This window comes from Cnephaeus nilssonii (assembly GCF_951640355.1).
Source record: "Cnephaeus nilssonii genome assembly, chromosome: 13".
Taxonomy (NCBI): domain Eukaryota; kingdom Metazoa; phylum Chordata; class Mammalia; order Chiroptera; family Vespertilionidae; genus Cnephaeus; species Cnephaeus nilssonii.
In genome coordinates, this window is record NC_137084.1 from 4,941,167 (window position 1) to 4,960,861 (window position 19,695).

Genomic DNA, 19,695 nt, shown 5'->3' on the forward strand with positions numbered 1-19,695 from the left:
CTGCTCAGCCATGGCCAAGGTCTACTGAGAGCCACAGCTCTTCTCAGGGAGCACCACTGCCTTTTCCTGCTACATGGGGTCTGGAGCACTCCCCCTCTTCCATGGGCTCCCTAATGCTACCACCCCTTTGTTACTGAACACTTTTCACTTACCCCCATTGGATGTGTCACCTGATTCCTGAAAATACGGGGAAGGGGAAGACAACTTGGTCTTTAACTTTCTTTGATACCCTCCTCCTCCATTTCTGATCCTCCTTACCCTCCTCATTTTCTGAACCCCAGGAAAACAGATCCAGGCGGGAGGCCAGCAACTTACAAAGTTGTCTTTATTGTTTTCTTCCTGCCTCGAAGAGCATCAGGGTTGACCCCTCCCGGGAATAGGGCATTTGAGGAGATAAATACTTATTTTGCCCCTCACTCATCAGTAGGGGGAGGTTTAATAAAAATAGTAATATAATAATAATAATAATAATGGCTGTGCTCAATAATAAAATGTCCCCTATGATCCCCTAATACACAGTTGGTCGAAGCTTTGAGAAAAAGGACCCCCCCTTTTTTGGGAAGGGCCAAAGTGTGCCTGGAGACCCGCCAGTGGACCGACCGGGTGCCCATCTCCCACCAAGTAGCCCATATAAATACCCTCCCCATTCCATCCCTGCTTAGGAATTCTCTTCTCCTCTGGACGGATTCGGTGACAATGTCAGTTGCTTATGGAGCTTCTTCTCCCTGTTCCCAACGCCACCCTGCTCCTCCCCAGAGAAAGGACCGTGGGTGCGTTCCCCCAATTCCCTCTCCCCTTGTCTCTTGTTCATCCATCTCCCTTTATCCCTCTCTCCTTCTCCAGGTGGCTTTTCCCTCCTTCTAATCACCATCACCTCCTCTCTCCCTACTTGCCTCTCACTTCCTTCACCTACATCCTTCCCCCTGCTTCTCTCGCTTCTCTCCTCTGGCTCAGAGCCTGTCCTTCTCGCCCTGTCCCTGAGCAGAGGCTGGGATATGCCCCAACTCGGCCTCCCTGGGGGCTGGACAGGGCGCAGCCCAGACCTGAGTCTGCTCCCAGGGACCTGGCCCTTCTCCGTCCCCGACTCTTCCAAACCCCCCGAGGCTTGGCACTGGAAACGAGGGCTTTGGCACAATCATCCCTGGACACCAGGCCAGAAGAGCCCCCAGCCCATAGCAGAAGGGGGACCATTCTGTTCCCAGTGGCGAGCACAGGACGGGCTGGGAGTAGAGGAGAAAGCTGGGGTGAGGGCTGGGAGCCAGGTTCCCAGGTCCCAGGGACTCAGCCTCCCAGTGGCTCCCCAGCCCAGGCTCTCCCTGAGTCCGAATCTCCACGTGTCCCGGACCAGCCGGAGCGTGGCAGTCCTCAGACTCTTTGCTCCCTCACATCTCAGTCCTGGGGTTCGGGTGGGCCCTGCCAGAGGGTGTCAAGGGGAGCTCTCTGATTCAGGGGCTGGGGGCAGGCTCCGGGGCCGCTCTGAGACCTAGAGGAGAAGAGAAGGAAGTCAGGGTAGAAAGAGGAACGCAGGACTCTTTCCTCACCGAGCCACCGCCTCCGGGGCCTTCCCAGGACCCATCACCGGCTGCAGCAGGGCCCTGGGAGGCGGCTGATGTGAGGTGGGGGTGGGGTGACGTGAGAAGAACTGGGGAGCTCGCACTTAATCCTGGAGTCCAAATTAAAGTCTCTTTGTTCATTCACTCCATTCTTCACTCAATCAACAAACATGCTTTCCTTTGGATAGAAGACCAACCTGATCCCCGCCATCAATGAGCCCACAGTTGAGGGAGGACGGGCACCCAGAAAAAAACCAAAGCACAGCAGCACCGACAAGGAATGGGTGGGAGGCGGGCACCAAAGGTGGCACCACCCCAGGGGGGCAGTGACACCTGACCAGGTAGTCGGGTGGTCTCTGGAAAAGGTGGCATTGGTGCAGAGCCTTGAGGTGGCCTGGCATCAATCGGGTTGAGGACAGGAAAGGGCATCCCAAGGAGGGGCAGAGCAGGGGCAAGAGCTGGAAGGTGTGACAGAACAGGGCCAGGGCCAGGCTCTGAGTGGCCCAGTGTGGCTGGGGGTGGTGATGGGGTGACAGCTGGAGAGAAGGCTGGAGGATGAGCAGGAACCCCCCATCTCCAGCCAGAGTGAGCTGCTCTCTGACATGGGCTGGGCCTCTGTTAAGAATCCCAAGAGGTCCCCCTCTGTGGCACTGTCCCCCTGTGCGGAGCTATGTACCAGGTCTCACAATAACCTCATTTTACAGGCAAGACAAGCTCAGGGGGGCCAGGCACCTTTCCGGGGCCACACTGCTGGGACAGTCAGAGCCAAGATCCCCAACTCCAGACTTCAGCAGGGCCCACTGTGGGGTGAGACGGGTAACAGTCTGCATCTCTTAGGATCCAGGGAAGGATGGGCTAAGCTTGTTCTCTGGCCTCAGGTCCCGGTGAAGGGCCAAATACCGAGCAGAGCTGCTGTGCTTGGAGTGGAGGAGGGAAACGCCCCCCCGGCTCACCTGTATCAGGGAGGCCGCGGGGCTCAGGGATCCCTGCGGGCAGGACACGGACTCGCTGGACAGGGATGTCCAGGGCTTCTTCTTCACTGTTCCAGGAACAGGGTGAGGGGACAAAAATGCAAGGTCAGATCTGAGGGGTCCGCAGGGGGTGGGAACTTGGGGGAGACATGTGGAGGTACAGGAGGCTGTGGGGCTGTTCTTACTGGGGTCCGCGTTCCCATCGCTGCCCGTGGAGGCTGGGCGCCGCGAGGCCTCGGAGAAGCTGTGGGGCCGCTGCGGGACGGAGCTGCGGGCACCTCGGCCCTTCCCTTCAGGAGCCTGTGGGGGGACGGTGCGGAGGGTGGGACTCAGCGGCACCATAGACCGTGACAATGAACCGCAGCCGGCCGCCAGCCTGGACGTGCTGAGGGCCCGGCACCAGGTGAGCTGTGGGCAGCAGCGAGCGCACCGGAGAAGCGCTGATTGGCTCAACCTCACCAAGGAGGTTTGTGATTGGCTCTGGACTCACCGGGGGCGGGTCCCTGGCGCTGGGCTTTCTGTCGGTAAAGCCCACGTGTACCAGGTGGTTGAAGTTGGTGGGCGGGGAGATGAGCTTGGAGCGCACGAAGGGGTCCTTCAGCATCTCCCTGCGGGCAAAAACGATTTAGAGGGGGAAGGCGAAGGTGCCATCTCCCACCCATCCCGCCCCTAGACCCCCCCTCCCGGGGCTGACTCCCCGCCCCCCGGGGCGGGCCTTGCTTCGCCCCGCCCCCAAGAGTTGGAGGCCCCGCCCAGCCGTTGCATCACGCGCGCGCACCTGCGCTGCTGCTGTCGCTGCTCGTCCGACACCCGGAAAAAAAAGCGGCGTTTGCTCTTGGTGCGGAACAGCTGGCGCCGGCTGTTGTCGGTGAGGTCGGGGATGTTGAACTCGTCCTTCTCTGTGGGAGAAGCAGAGCTGGACGGTGCTCACAAGTCCCCGGGCTCCGGTCCGCGGGCGCCGAGTCATTCACCCACACGTGCGCACAGGTGAACGCACGCCTGCGCACCCACAAACACAAGCACACACACTGCCTCACCTGCCAGACGGTTCCTGAGGTAGGTCAGGCGGACCTTCTCGGTGCCATAGAGGAACAGGGAGCCCTCTGGGTTCAGGGGTCGCACCTGAGGCAACAGGCACAGAGGTCACGCCATGCTACCCTGTCCTACCCCAGGCCAGCCCCAGGGGTCCTGGCAGACCCTCACCTTCTTGAGCGGCACCGTTTGGACCCATTCTGCTTTCCTCACATCAAACACATCGATGGAGTTCTCACTGAACACCGTCAGGTAGGGGACTGCGTAACCTGCAGGGTAGAAACTGCTCGTGCTGTGCAGCCCTGAGCAAGTCAGGCACCTCTCTGGGCTGTTTCCTCCTCAGGACCACGGGAACACCCTGTGCCCTGCCAGAGCGCAAAACTTTCTGCCCCACCCAAAGTCCTTCTGGAGACTTCCCAGGTGGCCCCACCCAACTTCCACAACAAATCAGAGATAACCATCTTGGAGTGCCACTCTAGGCCATGCCAGGCATAGTTCTAACCACTTTGCATATTTTTTCTCCTTTAATTCTCAAACAACCCCTACCTTACAGATGAGGGATCAGAAACCTCAGAGCTAAGTGGTGGGCAAGGTCACCCCGTGGTGAGTGAGAGCTGGGAACTGGCCCCAGGCTGTCTGGGTCCAACGCCTACATGTTGAAAGTCTGTGCTACACCCAACCCACAGGCCCCACCCCAGAAGAGCCATTGCTCATGAAGGGAGCTCTGTCCCTCTCTTTCAGCCCATACTCCATTACGCCAGTTACCTGTGAATGTGCCAAACTCCCCCGCTGCCCCACTCATTCATCCATTCATTCATTCATTCATTCATTCATTCCTCCAAACAGTCCTAGCACCTGGAGTGTGCTTGTCAGGGGTGGGTGCTGGATGTGACGAAGAAACCAGCCCAGCTCATGTGCAAGCCCCCAGTGCACCACAACAGTCATTACAAGAAGGTGCTAAGAGCCAGGGCAGAGGTCCAAACACAGAAGTGGGGGAGTAAAAGGGAGCAAAGGACCAATGATGAGGAAGAGCAGGGAAGGGAGCACGGACACACAATGACAGCGACCATGGTGGTCATGTATGGAGGGCCTGCTCAGGCCCGGGGGCTGGGTGTACTTAAGAGTTTGCCAGGCACAAAGAGCAGAGCAGTTCAGGCAGGGGGACGATGGGATCTAAGGCATGGAAGAGGACGATCCTCCAAGGCGCCGAGGGCAGAGCAGGGCATGGTCAGACAGGAGGGTGCACACTGGCTTCTGATGCAGCTCAGGTGTTTGGGCAGGACCTGTCTTCCTCTGATGCATGGGCTACACCTCAGGTGCCTGGCCCTGGCCCACCCCAAGCCAGCCCCAGGGGCCAGACTGGCTCTCTGTTGGCCTTACCCCAGCCTGTGGGCAATGCTGGCCACAGCAGCTCATGGATGCGAGACTTGCGGCCGGCGCTGTCCACGTAGACCCCAGCAGTGGTGAAGAGCAGCAGGAACTCGCTAAGGCTTAGCTCCACGGCACCCAGCGCCTCGCCCAGGCCCCCTCTCGATGGTGGCAGCTCCTCAGGCATCAGACTGCCCCCCAACGCTAAGGGCGCAGCCTCATTGAGCAGCGGGTAGAGCGAGAAGGCACCAGCTGCACCCACACACAGCCGGTCGCCCAGCAGCTCCAGGCTCTGCACAGGTGCTGGTGCCTGCAGCTCACGGATGCGGTGGTGCCAGGGCCCAGGGCCTGGGCCCAGCTGGTAGCAGAGCACTTGGCGCTTGACAGCTATACAGAGCACAGGGGTGCGGGCCTGCAGGATGCGCCCGGCTGCCAGCGCCTGGCAGCCTCGAGACTCAGGGATCTTGGCGCCTGTCACCTCGGCGCTCTCCAGCTCGGCCAGGGGGAAGAGGCGCACGCTGGGGCCTCGGCCACACAGCACGGCCAGAAAGCCCGCAGTGGGGCTCACTGCCAGCCGCTGCACCCGCCGGCACTCACCCACCTGGAAGATATCTGTGGAGTTGGTAAGAGAGAGTGTCACCAGCAGGTGGGTGAGAAGCAGCTCAGTGCCCATCCTCCTGGGCCCTGGGGCGAGCCCCACCCACACCAGCCTTGGCCCAGCTTGGCATGTACCATTGCTGTGCAGGTGGATCACAAACAGCCCCTCCTCGGTGCCCAGAGCAAGCCGGTCCTGGTCTGGGAGAGGGAAAGAGAGGGTCAGGGGTCAGAGGGCCTGTTCAGAGGCAGAGACTGGGTAGTCCACCTGTCCTTGCTGAGCCTCAGTTTCGCCCTGTCCCTGTGTCCCTGAACCCTTCTGTCCCAGAGTCTAGACTGGCTCTAATGGTAAAGGCTGTGGGGGCAGGGATGGGGTGAGAGGCCCTCCACCCCAAGCTGTGGGACTTTGGGTAAGTTTTGAAGATTCGGTTCCCCCTAACGTAAAGTGGGACAATTAAAAAAATAAATAAAGTGGGGACAGTAATGGTACCTTCCTCACACAGCTGCTGTGAGACTGCAGGAAGCAATGCAGGGTAAGTGTGAAGCTCACGGCAATCCTTGCTCACTAAATGCCCGTGCCCCCGGCTCCTGACAGACGGGACCTGGCGGACCGCACAAGGCCCAGGCTACTGGGAGCACCGCGAGCGCCTCTCCTCTCCCCCAGCCGTCTGTCATGGAGGCTCCAGGCTCCTGCTGACCCAGCAGCCTCATGGGAGGCGGGTGAGGCTCAGGTCACCCAGCTGCTAGTTAAGAGAGCTGAGAGCAAAACACCTGGTTTATTTCCTATTAAAACCTTTGCTCTGTTCACTCGCCTGAGATTCTTTCAGAAAAAGCAAATGGAGGCCCAGAGAAGTTGAGCAGCAGGAGCCAGGCTCCTGCCCCGGCCTGGGCTCCTCACACCGCCATGCCGAGGGGACGGTGCAAGGCGGAGTCCACATCTCGTAGCTGCAGGGACTGGGCAGTGGCAGCGGCCCTCGTGACTGTGGCTGGCCAGCACTGTCCCTACAGGCCCTAACTGCTCCCCGGGCCTGCCCGGAACAGGCCGCGCCCCCTGGCACAAGGCTCACCAATGACGGCAGCGCAGAGCGTGTGCGACAGCAGGGGCAGCCCGTTGTCGTAGGCCTCCTTGAGGGTGTACACAGGCCGCGGCCTCGGCCGAGTGTCCAGCAGCAGCCGCTGCAGCTCGCCCAGCACCTGCAGCCAGCGCTCCCGCTCAGCCTCGCTCTCCGCCAGCAGCAGCACGGTACACGTGACGGGCGGCACGGTCAGCTGGGAGGCTGTCACCTGTGGGCAGAGACCGAGGCTGGAGGGCTGCGGGCTGAGGGCCAGTTGTCCTTCCTCCCTTCTCTCTGTGCAGCAGTTGATGCTAATTAACCCAGACGTGAGCTTGCCAGGCGAGAGCTCGGTGCTGTTTAGAGCAGGTGATGAGCGAGGCAGGGGGTCAGACAAGCACAGGGACAACTGCAGAGCCCTGACCGGTGCTGGGGAAGGGGTTGTGCGGGCACCGTGGGGACACAGGTGAGCGGGGAAGGGTGACCCCCCAGGGAAGAGGCGTTCCTCTGGAGCCCGGGGGAAGAGGCAGTATGGGAATGGCAGAGGAGGGGGAGGGGCTGGCGGAGGGGGCAGAGGTGAAGGGTCCCCAGTGCAGGGCCCTTTCGAAGTGGAGAAAGCAGGGTGTGGTCAGAGCAGAGAGAGACTCCGGGAGAGGGGGGAAGGCCTGCCGGGTCAGAAATGTAGGGCCTCAAGGCCACGGCGGGAGCACGCTGAGCGTGACAGGGAGCCGCAGGTGAGTCCTAACAAGCAGAACAGCCAGCTTCCCGTATGGAAAACTCTGCCTCCAGGATGGGGTGGGGGTGCCCGGACCGAATGGAGGCTCGTGCAGCCGCCCATGTGGAGAGGAGGGGCCTGGACGAAGGGTCAGCCATGGAGAGGGAGAAAAGCCGGTGGAAGGGGTCAGCCTGACCGTGGGTGGTGACTGGCCCAGCCCGCCCCAGGCACTTACCCTAAAGATGCGTGGCAGGTCCTTGGATTGGGCGTGGATAACATCAGAGGCCAGGACTGGGGTGGCTGAGAACTGGGGGTCCCTGCGAGGTTCATGGAATAGGTCAGAGGTCACACTCCCCCTGGCTGCACCCCATCCACCCACTTGTCCCTTGTCCCATGCCAATGCCCAGCACCCACCTCAGATCCAGTGCCTGCAGGAGGGCCCCGCTGGCCGGGCTGAGCCGAGGGTCTGGGGCGTCAAACAGCAGCAGGCGCGAGTCACTGAGCGCGGCAAAGACCCGCTGCCAGCCCCGCCGGACGCCTGAGGGCCGCGGCACCTGGGGAAGGCAGGCATGGGAGGGCCCGCCAGGCCGCAGCGCCACCGTGCTGTCCTCCCCCTCCCTGGCCCCAGCTCACCGACAGGAAGCCCTCGTAGGCAGTGCCCGTGCCTGTTTCGGGGTGTACTCCCAGGGCCGTGCAGAGGAGATCAGGGGGCACAGGACAGGGTGGGGCCTGTGGGGCGCAGGCCCAGTGACAGAAGTAGCCGCAGGCTGTGGGGAAAGCAGGAGGCAGGGTGTGAGCCTGGGTGCAGACAGCCCAGAACCAGGACTCTGGGCGTTCCCAGCCCCAGCTTCCCCGAGGCCCCCAAGCTGTCACTAATTCCCCATCAAGTGAGAAAAGAAAAACGTAGCAGTGGGAAACGCAGCCTGGGCTCAGAGACGGAGCCTGGTGTGTCAGGATCGGGGCCATTTCTGTTCGTTCCTCCCAGGGGCTGGGGCTGGTGCCGGGGAGGCAGGGGGCTGGGTAGGGGCGAGGGGTCTCACCGTCACAGCCCAGGCCCTGGCGGCCCAGGCCCAGCATCAGCGAGGTGCAGCGCAGACACTTGGTGGGGGACGGGAAACTCCGGGGGCGCAGCATGTGTGAGCCAGGCTTGGGGGGGGAACATGGCCGTTATTCACGTCAGACCACAGCCTCTCAGGGCCCTGCACCCCACTCCTGAGGCAACCCTGAAGCGTCAGGCAGGACCAGGGACTGAGCCGGCTGGCAGCGTGAGCTCTGAGCCCCAGGGAGTCTGTGGCAGCACTCAAACCCATTGCCACCGCCACCCACAATGTGGTCTGCGGGCCCTGGTGCAGGTGGAGGAACCAAGAGGGTCCCCCCACCCGCTCCACCCTCTGGGCACCCACCTTTGCAGGAGGACCTTCGGCAGGGGCTGTGGCAGCCGCAGGTCCCCTGGGGAACACAGCCTGGGGGGAGGGTAAACGAGCAGGTGAGAAACCCATGGGCAGAGGGCCCCCCACTGCAGGTTCCCGCCGTCCTTACCCCCAGGCGCAGGCTGCGTCGGCCCTCCGGCCTCAGCTCGGGCTCCACTCCGGGTCTTGGGGCCTCTCCTGAGATGCCAGGGTCCTTGGCAGAATCCTTCTGGGGTTTGGGGGCAAAATCAAGGCCTCTGTGCCTGTCCCCAGGACCCTCCCCAACCAGCCCCTGAACGGGGTTCTTACCTCTGAGCTCCGGAAAGGCAGGAAGGGAATCAGGGAGTTTGAGGACTTGGTGTCTGAAAACAGAGGGTGTGGGTCACTGGGGTTGGGGTCTGGCCCAGCCCTGACACTTGTTCCTGAGGAGCCATGGGCCAGTCGGGGCCTGTTTCCGCCTCAGTAAAGTGGGGCAATGACTGCAGGCTGTGGTGGCGGGACCTGGCACACAGTAGGTGCTCAGTAAGTGCTGCTAACAGATGGAGGGGTAAGCGACCGTCTGGAACAAATTCTTGTCTCCACGCCCTGCCAGGCTGTGTGGGACCCCCTGGTAATGGAGGCTGCAGTGGGGGACTTGCTCCAGGACAGCCATGCAGGCGGCCACTCACCTCCTGGCCCGCGGGCCCGCAGCTCCTCCCGCAGTGCAGCCAGCTCCTGCTGCAGGCCCCGGTTCTGCTTCTCAGCCTCCTGCAGATGGCTGGGGAGAACCGGCGAGAGCTCACCACCCGCCCCGGCATGGTCCTGGTGCCCGCTGCCGCGCCTGCCCTGGCTCACCTCTCGGCCTGCAGCTGGGCCTCCTGCACCTGTGTCAGCTGCTCCTGCAAGCTCTGCTTGGCCCGGATCTCGGCCTCCAAGGCCAACTGCAGCTCCAGCCGGGCCGAGGCCTCCATCTTCTGCAGCCGCCTTGCCTTCCACTGGTGGTCCTGGTGGCCAGAGGGCACCCCTGTGAGATGCCCCCTGGGACTGGCTGCCTCAGAGGCCCCCTCTCGCCAGAGCACACCACTGCCGATGCCACCTGATCAGGCGCACAGCCCCAGCTCGGCCAATGACACTGTGGGCTGAAGCAAGTCACTGCTCTTCCGTGAGCTGTGTCCTCCCCTTCAGAGTGAGGCACCCCCTCCCCACTGGGTATCTCTGGAGCTCACCAGCGGTCGGGCAGGGAGTGTCTGGGTGCCCACGTTCCTCAAGGACTCCAGCTCCTCTGCCATCTTGGTGGCCAGGGCCTGCAGGTAGCCTCTCGAGACCTTCTCATCATTCACCCTGATTGGAAAGGGGCCTCAGGGTCATGGCTGAGCCCTCAGCTCCGCCTGCGCCCAGCCTCCACCTCCAGCCCATGGCACCCACCAGCTGAGGATGTCGGCGATCTGGGCCTCCCAGTTGCCCTCTGTCTCCCGCCGCTCGCCCTCCAGCCGCTGCCGGCTCTGCTGCTCCCGCTCCAGCTCTTCCACAAGCTGGGGGCCAGGTGGGAGGTGGGGTCAGTCCCCAGGGGCCCGAGCACCAGAGCCCCGCCTATGTCCGCCCTTGCTCACCCCCTCCAGCTTGCCTGCCTGCTACGGGCACTCCCCTAGGGAGACAGCCAGCCCTGGGCCCTGGCCTCTCTGCCCACCCCTCCTGCTGTGCCCCTGCCAGGTCCCTCTGCCTGGCTGTCTTGCCCTCTGTCTACCCCAGGGGTCCTCAAACTTTTTAAACAGGGGGCCTGTTCACTGTCCCTCAGACCGTTGGAAGGCCGGACTATAGTTTAAAAAAAACTATGAACAAATTCCTATGCACACTGCACATATCTTATTTTGAAGCAAAAAAACAAAACGGCAAAAACACCCGCATGTGGCCCGCGGGCCGTAGTTTGAGGACGCCTGTTCTACCCTACTGACCCGCTCCTGCTCGCGGCTCAGCCGCCGGTTCTCTTCCTGTAGCCGGCACAGGGCCTCCTCCTTTCCCCTGGGCCTGGAGAGGAGAGGATGCCTCGGTTACTCCCACCTGGGGCCCCGGTCCTCCCCCCGCCCCCGCCAGCTGCCCAGCTCACCCATGGCTGCGGGCCTGCTCCAGCTGCACACGCAGGGCGGCCACCTCCTTCCGCAGCTGAGCCTCCTGAGGCCCGCCCTCGGGCGATCCCGTGCCGTTGGTCTCCGAGGCAGTGTGGACGGTCTTGAGGACACGGAGAGGGGTCAGGGCAGGGGCCTGGGAAGCCATGGCCCACTCTACCGCTGGGACACAGGCCTGGACCCCAGGGCCCTGAGTCGGGTCAGGCAGAGGGAAGTGCCCCTTAGGGGGTTGGGGGTTAGAACTCAGTACCTTGACCCGGGAAGATTCTTTCTCAAGGCTTCGCTCCCGCTGTCTCTGAAGCTGTGTCACCTCCCGGCTCAGGGTGGCCACCTGGGCCTGCAGCTGTGATGGGGTGCAGAGGCAGCCAGTGCTGACCTGCCCACCCCAAGCCTCTACCTGGCCTTGCTGCAGACTCTCCAGCTTTGCCAGCCACAGCGGGAATGAGGCAGGGAACCCCAGCCGCCCACCCTAACCATCATCCCCTGCTCAGGCCTCTGCCGGCCACAGTGGGGAGCGCAAAGGCACCTGGTGTTCCCAGAACCTTGACCCAAGCTCCCTGGGCTTCCTCCAGCCATGCCAGGGGTCACTTACCTCCCTCCGGGCAGCCTGGGCTTCCTCCAGCTGGGAGCTCAGGGCCTGGGTCTGGCTGGCCGAGGCCGCCTCTCTCTCCTGGATCTCCTGCAGCCGTCGAAGCAGCTCCTCCTGCCCGCCCTGGGCTCTGCACAGCTCCTTCTCCTGTGCCCGCAGCCCTGCCCGAGCCTCTGCCAGCTCCTGGGGACCGGATGGGGAGGACAAAGCCTGGAGTCAGGGCAAGGGCCTCCTACCATTGAGCCCTGGGCCAGTCCCACCGCACCAGGCCCTCACCTGGAGGAGCCGGTCTCTCTCCTGCTGTAGGTCACCGTCACTACCGGCAGGGGGCCCATCCGTCTGGGACAAGGGGGCCTTGCTGTCCCTCAGCGTCTCTGCCAGGAGTTGTCAGAGACCGCACATACTGACTGCCCGGCCTCAGCCAGGCACCGCAGGCAGTGTCTCGTGGAGCCCTGGCCGCGGCCTGGAGGGGGTCTCCTCGGCCCATTTTCCATGTGCGGGCTCAGAGTTTAAGATAATTCCCTGAGCTCACACAGCGTGCACAGAGCCGGGGCAGGACCGGAACGCAGGGTGGACTCAGGTGTGCTGGGAAAGCAGGCCCGCCCCAAGGTGAGGGCAGGGGGCAGGGAAGGAGCGGGGATGGGTGAGTAGGATACCTGACAGCCTGTCCTGTAGGGTCTGGACTTCCTTCCGCAGCTGCTCCAGCTCCCGATGGTCCGAGGGGATCTGCAGGGCCTCTGCCGCGGGGAGAGCCACAGGTGAGCAGCTGGTCCGTGGCAGCAGCCCTGGTCAGACCCGCAGCCCTGGCCCCGCCGGCTCCCGGTACCTTGGAGCTTCTGGCTCAGCTCCGTCTTCTCCTGCTCCAGACAGCGGAGCTTCCGCTCCAGGGCAGCCAGCTGCTCGGAGCTGCTCTCGGGGCCGGGACTGGGGAGAGCAGGGCAGCAAGGTCAGCAGAGACCCCACCCGCCAAAACGGCCTCCATTCTCCTGCATCCCCTCATTCATTCACCCAAGACACACCCGCAGGGTGCCCGGTCTGTACCCAACCCTGGGCTCTGTGCCGGAAGAGAAACCAATCCGGCCAGACCCTGCCCTTGGGAGTCCCAGGCTGGCACCATGGGCAGCAGCCCAGGGCAGTGGCTCCCAGATCCCCCAGTCCAGGTTCGAGCCCCTACAAGCTATGTGACTATGAATAGTCATCTAACATATCTGAGCTCCAATTTCCTCACAGGAAAATGGAGGTGATAACAGGGTTTCTTCCAAGGATTGTCAAGAGGACTCGGTGACATGGGTCCCGCGGGCCCCACGCCTGGGGAACAAACAGTGGGCACCGTGAGTGCGGCACCCGTGGGCGCTCCACGCGTGCGGCTCAGATGCATTGGCTCACACCTGCAGTGCCTCGTCTCCAGGACCTCACTATGGTCTCGGGCCAGCCCCACGCATGGAACCGGGTCATCCTGCCCATTTCACAGAGGCACAAACTGAGGCTCGGGCAGCAGTACGGGCCCTTCCAATGTGAGGCCTCTGGCTCCCAGTCCAGGATACTTCTAGTCTGCCACGGAGGGAACTGTGAGGGCCAAATGCCGGGGCGGGACCCACAGGGGGCCTGGGCATGGACTCACTGGGGCCCTGAGGACATGGGGCCTGTCTTCCTGCGGGCTCAGAGCACACATCCTCAGCACCTGTCCCATGCAGGCACCAGGTCCTGACAGGCTACACTCCCAGTGTCCTCCAAGCCAGGCAGCCCCCAGCTTCCCACCAGGTGGGTGAGGACCAGACTCACCTGCCCGAGGTGTAGGTGAAGCCCACGAATGGCAGGTGGTGGCCTGAGAAGGCCCCATGGGAGGGTGGTGGCAGGGTCCCCTGCGGAAGGAGGGGAAAGAGTTAGAGTCTCCGGGCACAGCTCCAGGCTGAGGCTTCAGATCCAGGAGACGCCTGGGGACGGAGTGCCGCCCTCCTCCTGCGCAGGTGGGAACATGGCCCCCACCTAACCAGACCACACTTCCCATGAGTCCTTGAGGCTATGGCTGCCCAGGCACCACTGGGAGTCTTCTTCCTTATAAACTTCTGGTTAATAGAATGACGCGAGGTAAAGGACCCTCACCTGGCACAACCCACCTCAAGGCAGGTGGACCGTAACTCCCAAGAGCCTTTGGGGTCTGAAGGCCTCAGGCCCAGCCCAGCAACTGCTTTGGGAAACTTCTAGGGGGTTCCCACAGCCAGGGAGGGACCTACTGCAGTGGGACCCACCACTCACTGGATGGTTGAGGGTGTCATCGTCCACATCGAAGTTGGAGGTGTCCACAGGCCCGCGAAGCTCCGGGATGTAGGGGGCAGTGCTGCTCGCCAGCCGCTCCCAGTCCACACCCTCGAAGAAGGGATGGTTCCGGAAGTCATCCAGCCCTCCTCGGCCCAGGCGCTCCTCCTGGCGGCACAGCAGCTGGCGGATCAGGTCCTGGGCACTGGCCGGCACATCCGGCACATCCGAGGGGAACTGCAGGTGGTCCTGCAGGCCGGGGGAGCGGTGCGGGTGGGTATCCGGAATCCCACCCCCACCTACAGGCATCACCAACCTCGTGGACCCCGGAGTCCCGCTGCCCTCCCAGAACCCCGGAGCCTGGCAGCCAGACCTCATGGTTCATGATCTTGGCGTAGGTTTCCACCAGGGATTCAGCATAGAAGGGCGTTTCCCCAAAGAGCAGCTCGTAGGCGCAGACCCCCAGCGACCACCAGTCACACTGCGGGCCATAGTGGCCCTTGCCCTCCTCCATGGCCTGCAGGATCTCAGGGGAGATGTAGTCGGGAGTCCCCACGGCCACGGACGAGTCCACCTGTGGGCGGTGGTGTTGATGAGGACACGAGGACAGCCCCCGGCTTGGCTGGGCCTGCTGGCCCCTCACCCAGGGTCTAGGCCTGGCACCCCACTCCCTAGGGGTTGGCTGGCCTGGTGCTCCCACGTGGGCCTTGGGCCTAGTCCTTCCTTCCCCTGGGAGCCAGATGCCCCCTGCACTAGGCCGGGTGCCTCCCAGGCCCTGGGAGCATTTCTAGCCACGTGTTCCCTGCCCCCACCCCGGGGCGGGGTCCTCACCATGCCACTGCTGTTGAGACGTAGGCAGGAGCCAAAGTCGGCCAGGCGGATGTGCCCGTTCATGTCCAGGAGGATGTTGTCCGGCTTGACATCCCTGGGGGAGGCAGGGAGAGTGAGGGCCTGACCTGTGTGTGCGGTTGGGTGTGTGTATGGGCACGTATGTGTATGCTCACACGTGCTCTTGCATGCATGCATGTGGAATGGGTGAAGGCTGGTGGCCAGGCCCCCTAGCTCCCAGGAAGGAGGAAGGTGGCTAGACTGGGGAAAGGGATCCGTAAGGACGACCCTCCGAGGCAGCGGAGTGTGCTATGGGGGACACAGGAGCAAACCTCCACTTGGCCACCCCCCAGCTGAGTCACCTGGAACCAGGCAGGTGCTCAGCTGTGCTAAGCCCTGACTTGCTCATCTATCAAACGGAGCAGTAAGCAGCCCCATCACATAGTTTTTGGTGTGAGTAGTCCAAGGCATCATGCAGCGAATCACCCAGCGCAGGGCCTGGCACGTGGTGAGCAAATGTCAGCTGTCCCCAGAGCTGTCAGCAGGGACTGGAGCGGGCACTGGGGCTGTGCGGACCCCACCTGTGGACGTAGCCCAGCTGGTGCAGGGAGTGGATGGCCAGCACCATCTCAGCCAGGTAGAACTGGGCCAGCTCGGGCGGGAGGCGGTCCTCAAAGCGGCTCAGCAGAGTGAGGAGGTCCCCGCCGGCGTAGTAGTCCATCACCAGGTACTGGATGGTGGTGGGTGGGGCAAGAATCAGATGGAAAAAGGGACACCTGCCCCAGGACCTCGCCTCCCAGTGGCCCCGTGGGGCTCTGGGAGGCAGGGCTGTGTCTCCCACCAGCTTTGGGGCGGCCAGCTCCCAGTCAGTACTCAGGCGGAGGGTCCAGGCCCTGAGCTGGTTGGGAGGGTAAGCCTATTGGTCCCAGTAGGAGGGACCTCTCTCTCCTTGGGCCCAATGCTTCTGGACCCCAAGGGCCTTCTCCTTTGTCCCCGGGCAACCCCCTCCAACCTTGCCCGGGATCCTCACCAGGTACTCCTCGTCTTGGAAGGCATAATGCAGAGCGGTCACCCACCGGCCGTCCCCCTTCACCAGGACATCCCGCTCCTCCCGGAAACAGGCTGTCTATAGCAGGTTTGGGGGGCAGGGGATGGGGTGGGATCAGAGCCCAGGAAAGCCCCACGCCCGCTCAGGGGATGGAGTAAAACTCAGGAAGTCTAGGAGCTCAGATTAAGGTCCTCTGTGTGAGCCAGAGCCATGCTTCATGGCTCTGGGCCTCAGTGTTATCATAAGGAAAGTGGGAACAACTCCACGTGCTTCCAAGGAAGGTTTAGAGTGAGGAAGGGATGGGGGAGTCGGCAGCTGTTGGGGGTGGATCCTCTGCCTGTTGGGCAGCCACACCACCTCTTCTCCCGCATGCCCTGTATGTCAGCACCCTCTCGCCCTCCCCCCTCACCCGTTTTTAGGGTGCCTAAGTCTCACCAGACTCCAAACTGACCTCGGCCCTCTTCAGCATCTCCCATTTGTGCAGCATTTTCATGGCAAAAATCTGCCCACTGTCCCTCTGCCTCACCACGGCGACCTGAGGCCACAGAGAGCACCGGGCTCAGCGGGGCTCAGCGCTGTGGGTGCAAACACCCTCCTCCCGCCTCCCCAGGCCGCTGCTCACCTCCCCGAAGGCGCCTCGGCCGATCACCTTCAAGATCTCAAAGTCCTCTCTCTGCAGCCGCAGCTCCTTCACTTTTGTGACGAAGGGGCTGGCTGAGGAGACACAGAGTGGGGCTCAGGGAACCTTCGGGAGGGCCCCGGATCCCTCTCTCACCTGGGGGAAGCCAGGAGCCATAACTCCTCTGAGGCCAGGGCAAGGATGACCTCCCCAGGACAACCTCTGGCTAAGGGGTCGATAGGGGCTGCAGCTCATTCAGCCATGATCAGGGTGCATGCAAGGTGGGGTCCTGACTCTGCTGACCACCTGGCCCTGAGACCTCCCTGAATCCTTAGACCTCTGCCCCCAGACTCCAGACAGCCTGGATCCCAGGGACTGATGGAACTTGTAGTCCGCCCCAGCTTGGGGCTGCCCCTGGCCAGCCAGGTCACCGGGGCAGATGGGGATACCATTCCCACCCCCAGCGCACAGTTCTTAGCCACCAGCAAGACCAGGCCAGAGCCTGTCTTGGGAAACTGGACAGGCAACATTCCTTGTCCCCAGAGAGGCTTCTCTGCCACTGAGGAGTGTGGCCCAGTCCTGGGCCCCTGTAGGCACCGGGGTACCTCGGTCGGGGTGAGGCCTGGGGGAGCCCAGAGGACAGGCAGGACAGTGTCTCCCCATGGGGGCCTCCTCGTCGGCAGGCATAGATGGGTCTGCCCAGAACCTCACAAGACTCACATGCAGGGCCAAAAACCTCTCCCTGGCTCCAGACGCTGGCACTGGAAGATGTGAATACTCAGGACCTCCTCCAGGCCTGACCAGCCCTACAGCTGAGCCCGCCTCCCTCTCTGGACTTGGCCTTCACCTGGCCGGGATCCTCCTCCTGCCTGCAGTCCCTGACACTCCCACACGGGCATCTTCAGGCACTCCCAGGCCCTTTCCAGGCCTGGAGGTGGGAACCGGGGCCTACAAACTTAAGGAGGCCAATGACCAGTAGCGGTTGGGGTCAGCTGCAGTCTGACTCCCTGCCTCAGTTTCCCCTGCCAGGAGGTAAACTCCCTGCCAGATGGGCGAGTGTGTGGGTGGGACAGAGAGCTGCTCCACAGGTTTATCAGGCAGAACCCCCGCAGCAGGGGTGGAAACCTCATTACAGAAATTAATTGTCTCTTTCCCAGGTCTGTGTGTGCAGCTGCGAGGAGCAGCCACAGGCCTCCAAGGGGGAGCCGAGGCCAGGACGGCTACCCATCAGCCAGACAGGAGCCCAAACCAGGGGCCCATAGACAGAAGGATCCAGGTCCCCAGACAGGCTGCCCAGTCCCCTGGCCCTGCCCTAGGGGATGGGGCTCTAGGATTGGGGACAAGTTAGGGCAGGAGCAGAGTGAGTCACCACCCTGCAAGTTACCTCGGGAGATGTCAACAGACAGGCCCCCACACGGGGGTCCCAGGCAGAGGTGCCAGAGGCAGGCAGGGAGGAGCACATGTGTGTGCAAACACACACACGTGGGTGTGGCGTCACAGGGGGTGATGACAACACAGTGAGACACAAGCATAAGGTGCAGGAGTCCGGGGAGAAGAGAAGGCAGCAAGGAGATGGGGGACCTCTTACTGCCCTCACCACTGAGGAAAGGGCTGCGGGCTGGGGACCACTCACTGGAATGTCTCAGGCCCCCAACTGTGCCAGGCTGGGCCGTGTGCCTGCCCAGAGCTCAGGAGTGCCTGAACACTAGTTGCCCACTGGGCAAACACCCTCACTCTCCCTCCAGGCCAGGCCCCATGCCCTACCCCCATGGCCTGGCTGGCACCAGTGCTCACAGTGAATTCAGGGTCACCCCGGGCCAGCCACTCCCGGTGACTCAGATGAGTCAACCAGGAAGGGGTACAGATCCACCTCCAGCCAGGCCTCCCTCCCTGGCCCTGGGGAAAAGCCCTCAGGAAACCTGGCCAGCGGCTTGCACAAAGGGGCTGAGGTTGGTGCCTTGTCCAGACTGGGGTGGTCTTAGATGCAGGGAGATGGAAGTGCGTGTGGGGGGGACGTGTGTGACACCTACAGATTGTGAGTAGAAACAGGTGTCTCTCCACCAGCTGCATATGAGCGAGCGTCCCAGTGCGGCCGTGTGGTATGCGGGAGACAGAGCGCATGTGTGCCCGTGGGTGACATGCACGGAGTCTGCGTGTGAGTCTGTTCTCACAGGTCAGGAGGTGTGATGCGTGAGGGAGGGATTCTGGACGTGGCTCTGTGTAGAGCGTGCATTGTACCTGTGTCTGGGTCTATACCTGGGACCAAGTTTCTGTGAGTCTGTCTATGTGAGGTGTGTTGTGAGCACGGTCCAGGTTCTGTGAGTGGAAGGGAGTGTGTGTGAATCTGAGTGAAGGTAAGGTGTGCAGGTGACTAAGAGGCCCACGGGGTCCGCTGGCCAGTTCCCTGCGTCTGCGGTGGGGGTTGGGGGCTGTGGGCGCGCGGCTCCGGCTGAGAGGGTCTGTGGGCGTGGAGCGCGGAGGGAGAGGGTCCTGACGCGGAGTCCCGCGGTCCACCCCTGCGGTCCACCCCTCCGGTCCCGCCCGAGTCACTCACCCCAGCTCAGGAACTGCGCCACGTTGCGCTCTCGCCGCAGGGGGGCGCTGCTGAGCTCGTGGTGCAGCCCCAGCAGCAGATCCAAGAGGCCGTCGAGGCCCGGGCCGCCGCCGGCCTCGCCCCGCGCCAGCCGGTCCAGCGCACGCAGCCGCCGCTCCATGGCTGCGGCCGAGGCTCCGGCCCGGGCTAGAGCCGGGCCGCCCGCATGTCCGCCGTCGGTCGGTCCGCCGGTCCGTCCTCGGATCCTCCGCGCGTCCTCCCCCCACCCTCCCGCCCTCCCCGCTGTCACCTTCCTCCGAGGCCTCCAGCGCGCCCTCACCTGGGCGCCCCGCCCCGCCCTCCGCCCCGCCCCCCGACGGACGGGCAGGTGCGCGCCGGCCAATGGGAGATCCGACAGTGGGTGAAGGTGGGAGGGCGGAGGCGAGCGGGGGCGGAGCCAACCTCGGCCAGGAAGTGGGGGGGCGGGCCCGAACGCTACTAACTCCTGGGCAGGGCGGGGCCAGGCGGGGGTCTCTAGGGGGCCGGGGGCGCCGGCTAGATCCCTGTGCGGCCCTAGACCCAGCCTTACCTGGGCCCTCGCCGGCCCCTAACCTCGGCGGGGATGCCCGGGGTACGGCAGCTCCCCTCGTCCTCCGGGGCAGCGGCCGCCTCTTTCTCAGCTTAGGGAGAGGGGCTAGGGACGCCCGCGGCCCCGGAGCCGGATGGGAGTTGTAGTCCGCTCCCTTCCCGGGCTGTCCCCCTTCAAAAAACTCGCTAGTTTCTGCTTTCACTTTATTTGTATCCTTACAGCCACCTGGGAGACAGGTATGTGAGGCAGGAATAGTTACACCCATTTGGCAGATGGACACACTGAGAGTTGGGAAGGACAAAATGAATTGAGAGGCTGAGGATGAGGGGACCCTTAGCTAAACCCTGCAGTGCGGCTGAGCTGGTAACTCCACCATAGGCTCTGGTGTGTGTGTGTGTAGTTTTATTAAAGCTGGTGACTGTGAAATAAGGAAGGGC

At 62.9% G+C, this 19,695-nt stretch overlaps 1 protein-coding gene across 3 annotated transcripts; it reads right to left on the reverse strand.

Moving 5' to 3' along the window:
• Positions 1–308: 308 nt before the first annotated feature.
• On the reverse strand, positions 309–19,538 carry CDC42BPG (CDC42 binding protein kinase gamma). Of its 3 annotated transcripts, none has more exons than XM_079789027.1 (37): positions 18,691–19,538; positions 16,140–16,227; positions 15,969–16,052; positions 15,500–15,595; positions 15,051–15,199; positions 14,473–14,566; positions 14,015–14,215; positions 13,642–13,890; positions 13,168–13,247; positions 12,212–12,309; positions 12,042–12,122; positions 11,662–11,759; positions 11,389–11,568; positions 11,047–11,139; positions 10,778–10,899; positions 10,626–10,698; positions 10,099–10,205; positions 9,900–10,014; positions 9,529–9,677; positions 9,363–9,451; positions 9,004–9,056; positions 8,825–8,920; positions 8,689–8,748; positions 8,326–8,431; positions 7,919–8,052; positions 7,700–7,839; positions 7,521–7,602; positions 6,586–6,802; positions 5,657–5,719; positions 4,937–5,536; positions 3,728–3,825; positions 3,562–3,646; positions 3,303–3,423; positions 3,015–3,132; positions 2,710–2,824; positions 2,507–2,592; positions 309–1,483 (listed from the first exon to the last, which is right to left on the reverse strand). In XM_079789027.1, exons 1-37 carry the CDS (start codon positions 19,521–19,523, stop codon positions 1,427–1,429), a joined length of 5,310 nt encoding a protein of 1,769 aa, XP_079645153.1. In that variant the 5' UTR covers positions 19,524–19,538; the 3' UTR covers positions 309–1,426. The 3 variants fall into 3 exon arrangements, with proteins under 3 accessions (XP_079645153.1, XP_079645152.1, XP_079645154.1); XM_079789026.1 differs by having other exon boundaries at positions 8,825–8,923; XM_079789028.1 differs by having other exon boundaries at positions 8,825–8,923; positions 16,140–16,231; positions 18,691–18,973.
• Positions 19,539–19,695: the final 157 nt, after the last annotated feature.

Bases quoted from the DNA above. Each gene is read 5' to 3' on its own strand.
- CDC42BPG (XM_079789026.1), bottom strand. From the start codon at position 19,523: ATGGGTGTAACTATTCCTGCCTCACATACCTGTCTCCCAGGTGGCTGT. The intron at 10,900-11,046 runs GTACTGAGTTCT...CGTGTCCTCAAG, and splicing joins AAGAATCTTCCCGGGTCAAG to ACCGTCCACACTGCCTCGGA. The intron at 8,432-8,688 runs GTGGGTGCCCAG...TCCCCCCCCAAG, and splicing joins CCGAAGGTCCTCCTGCAAAG to CCTGGCTCACACATGCTGCG.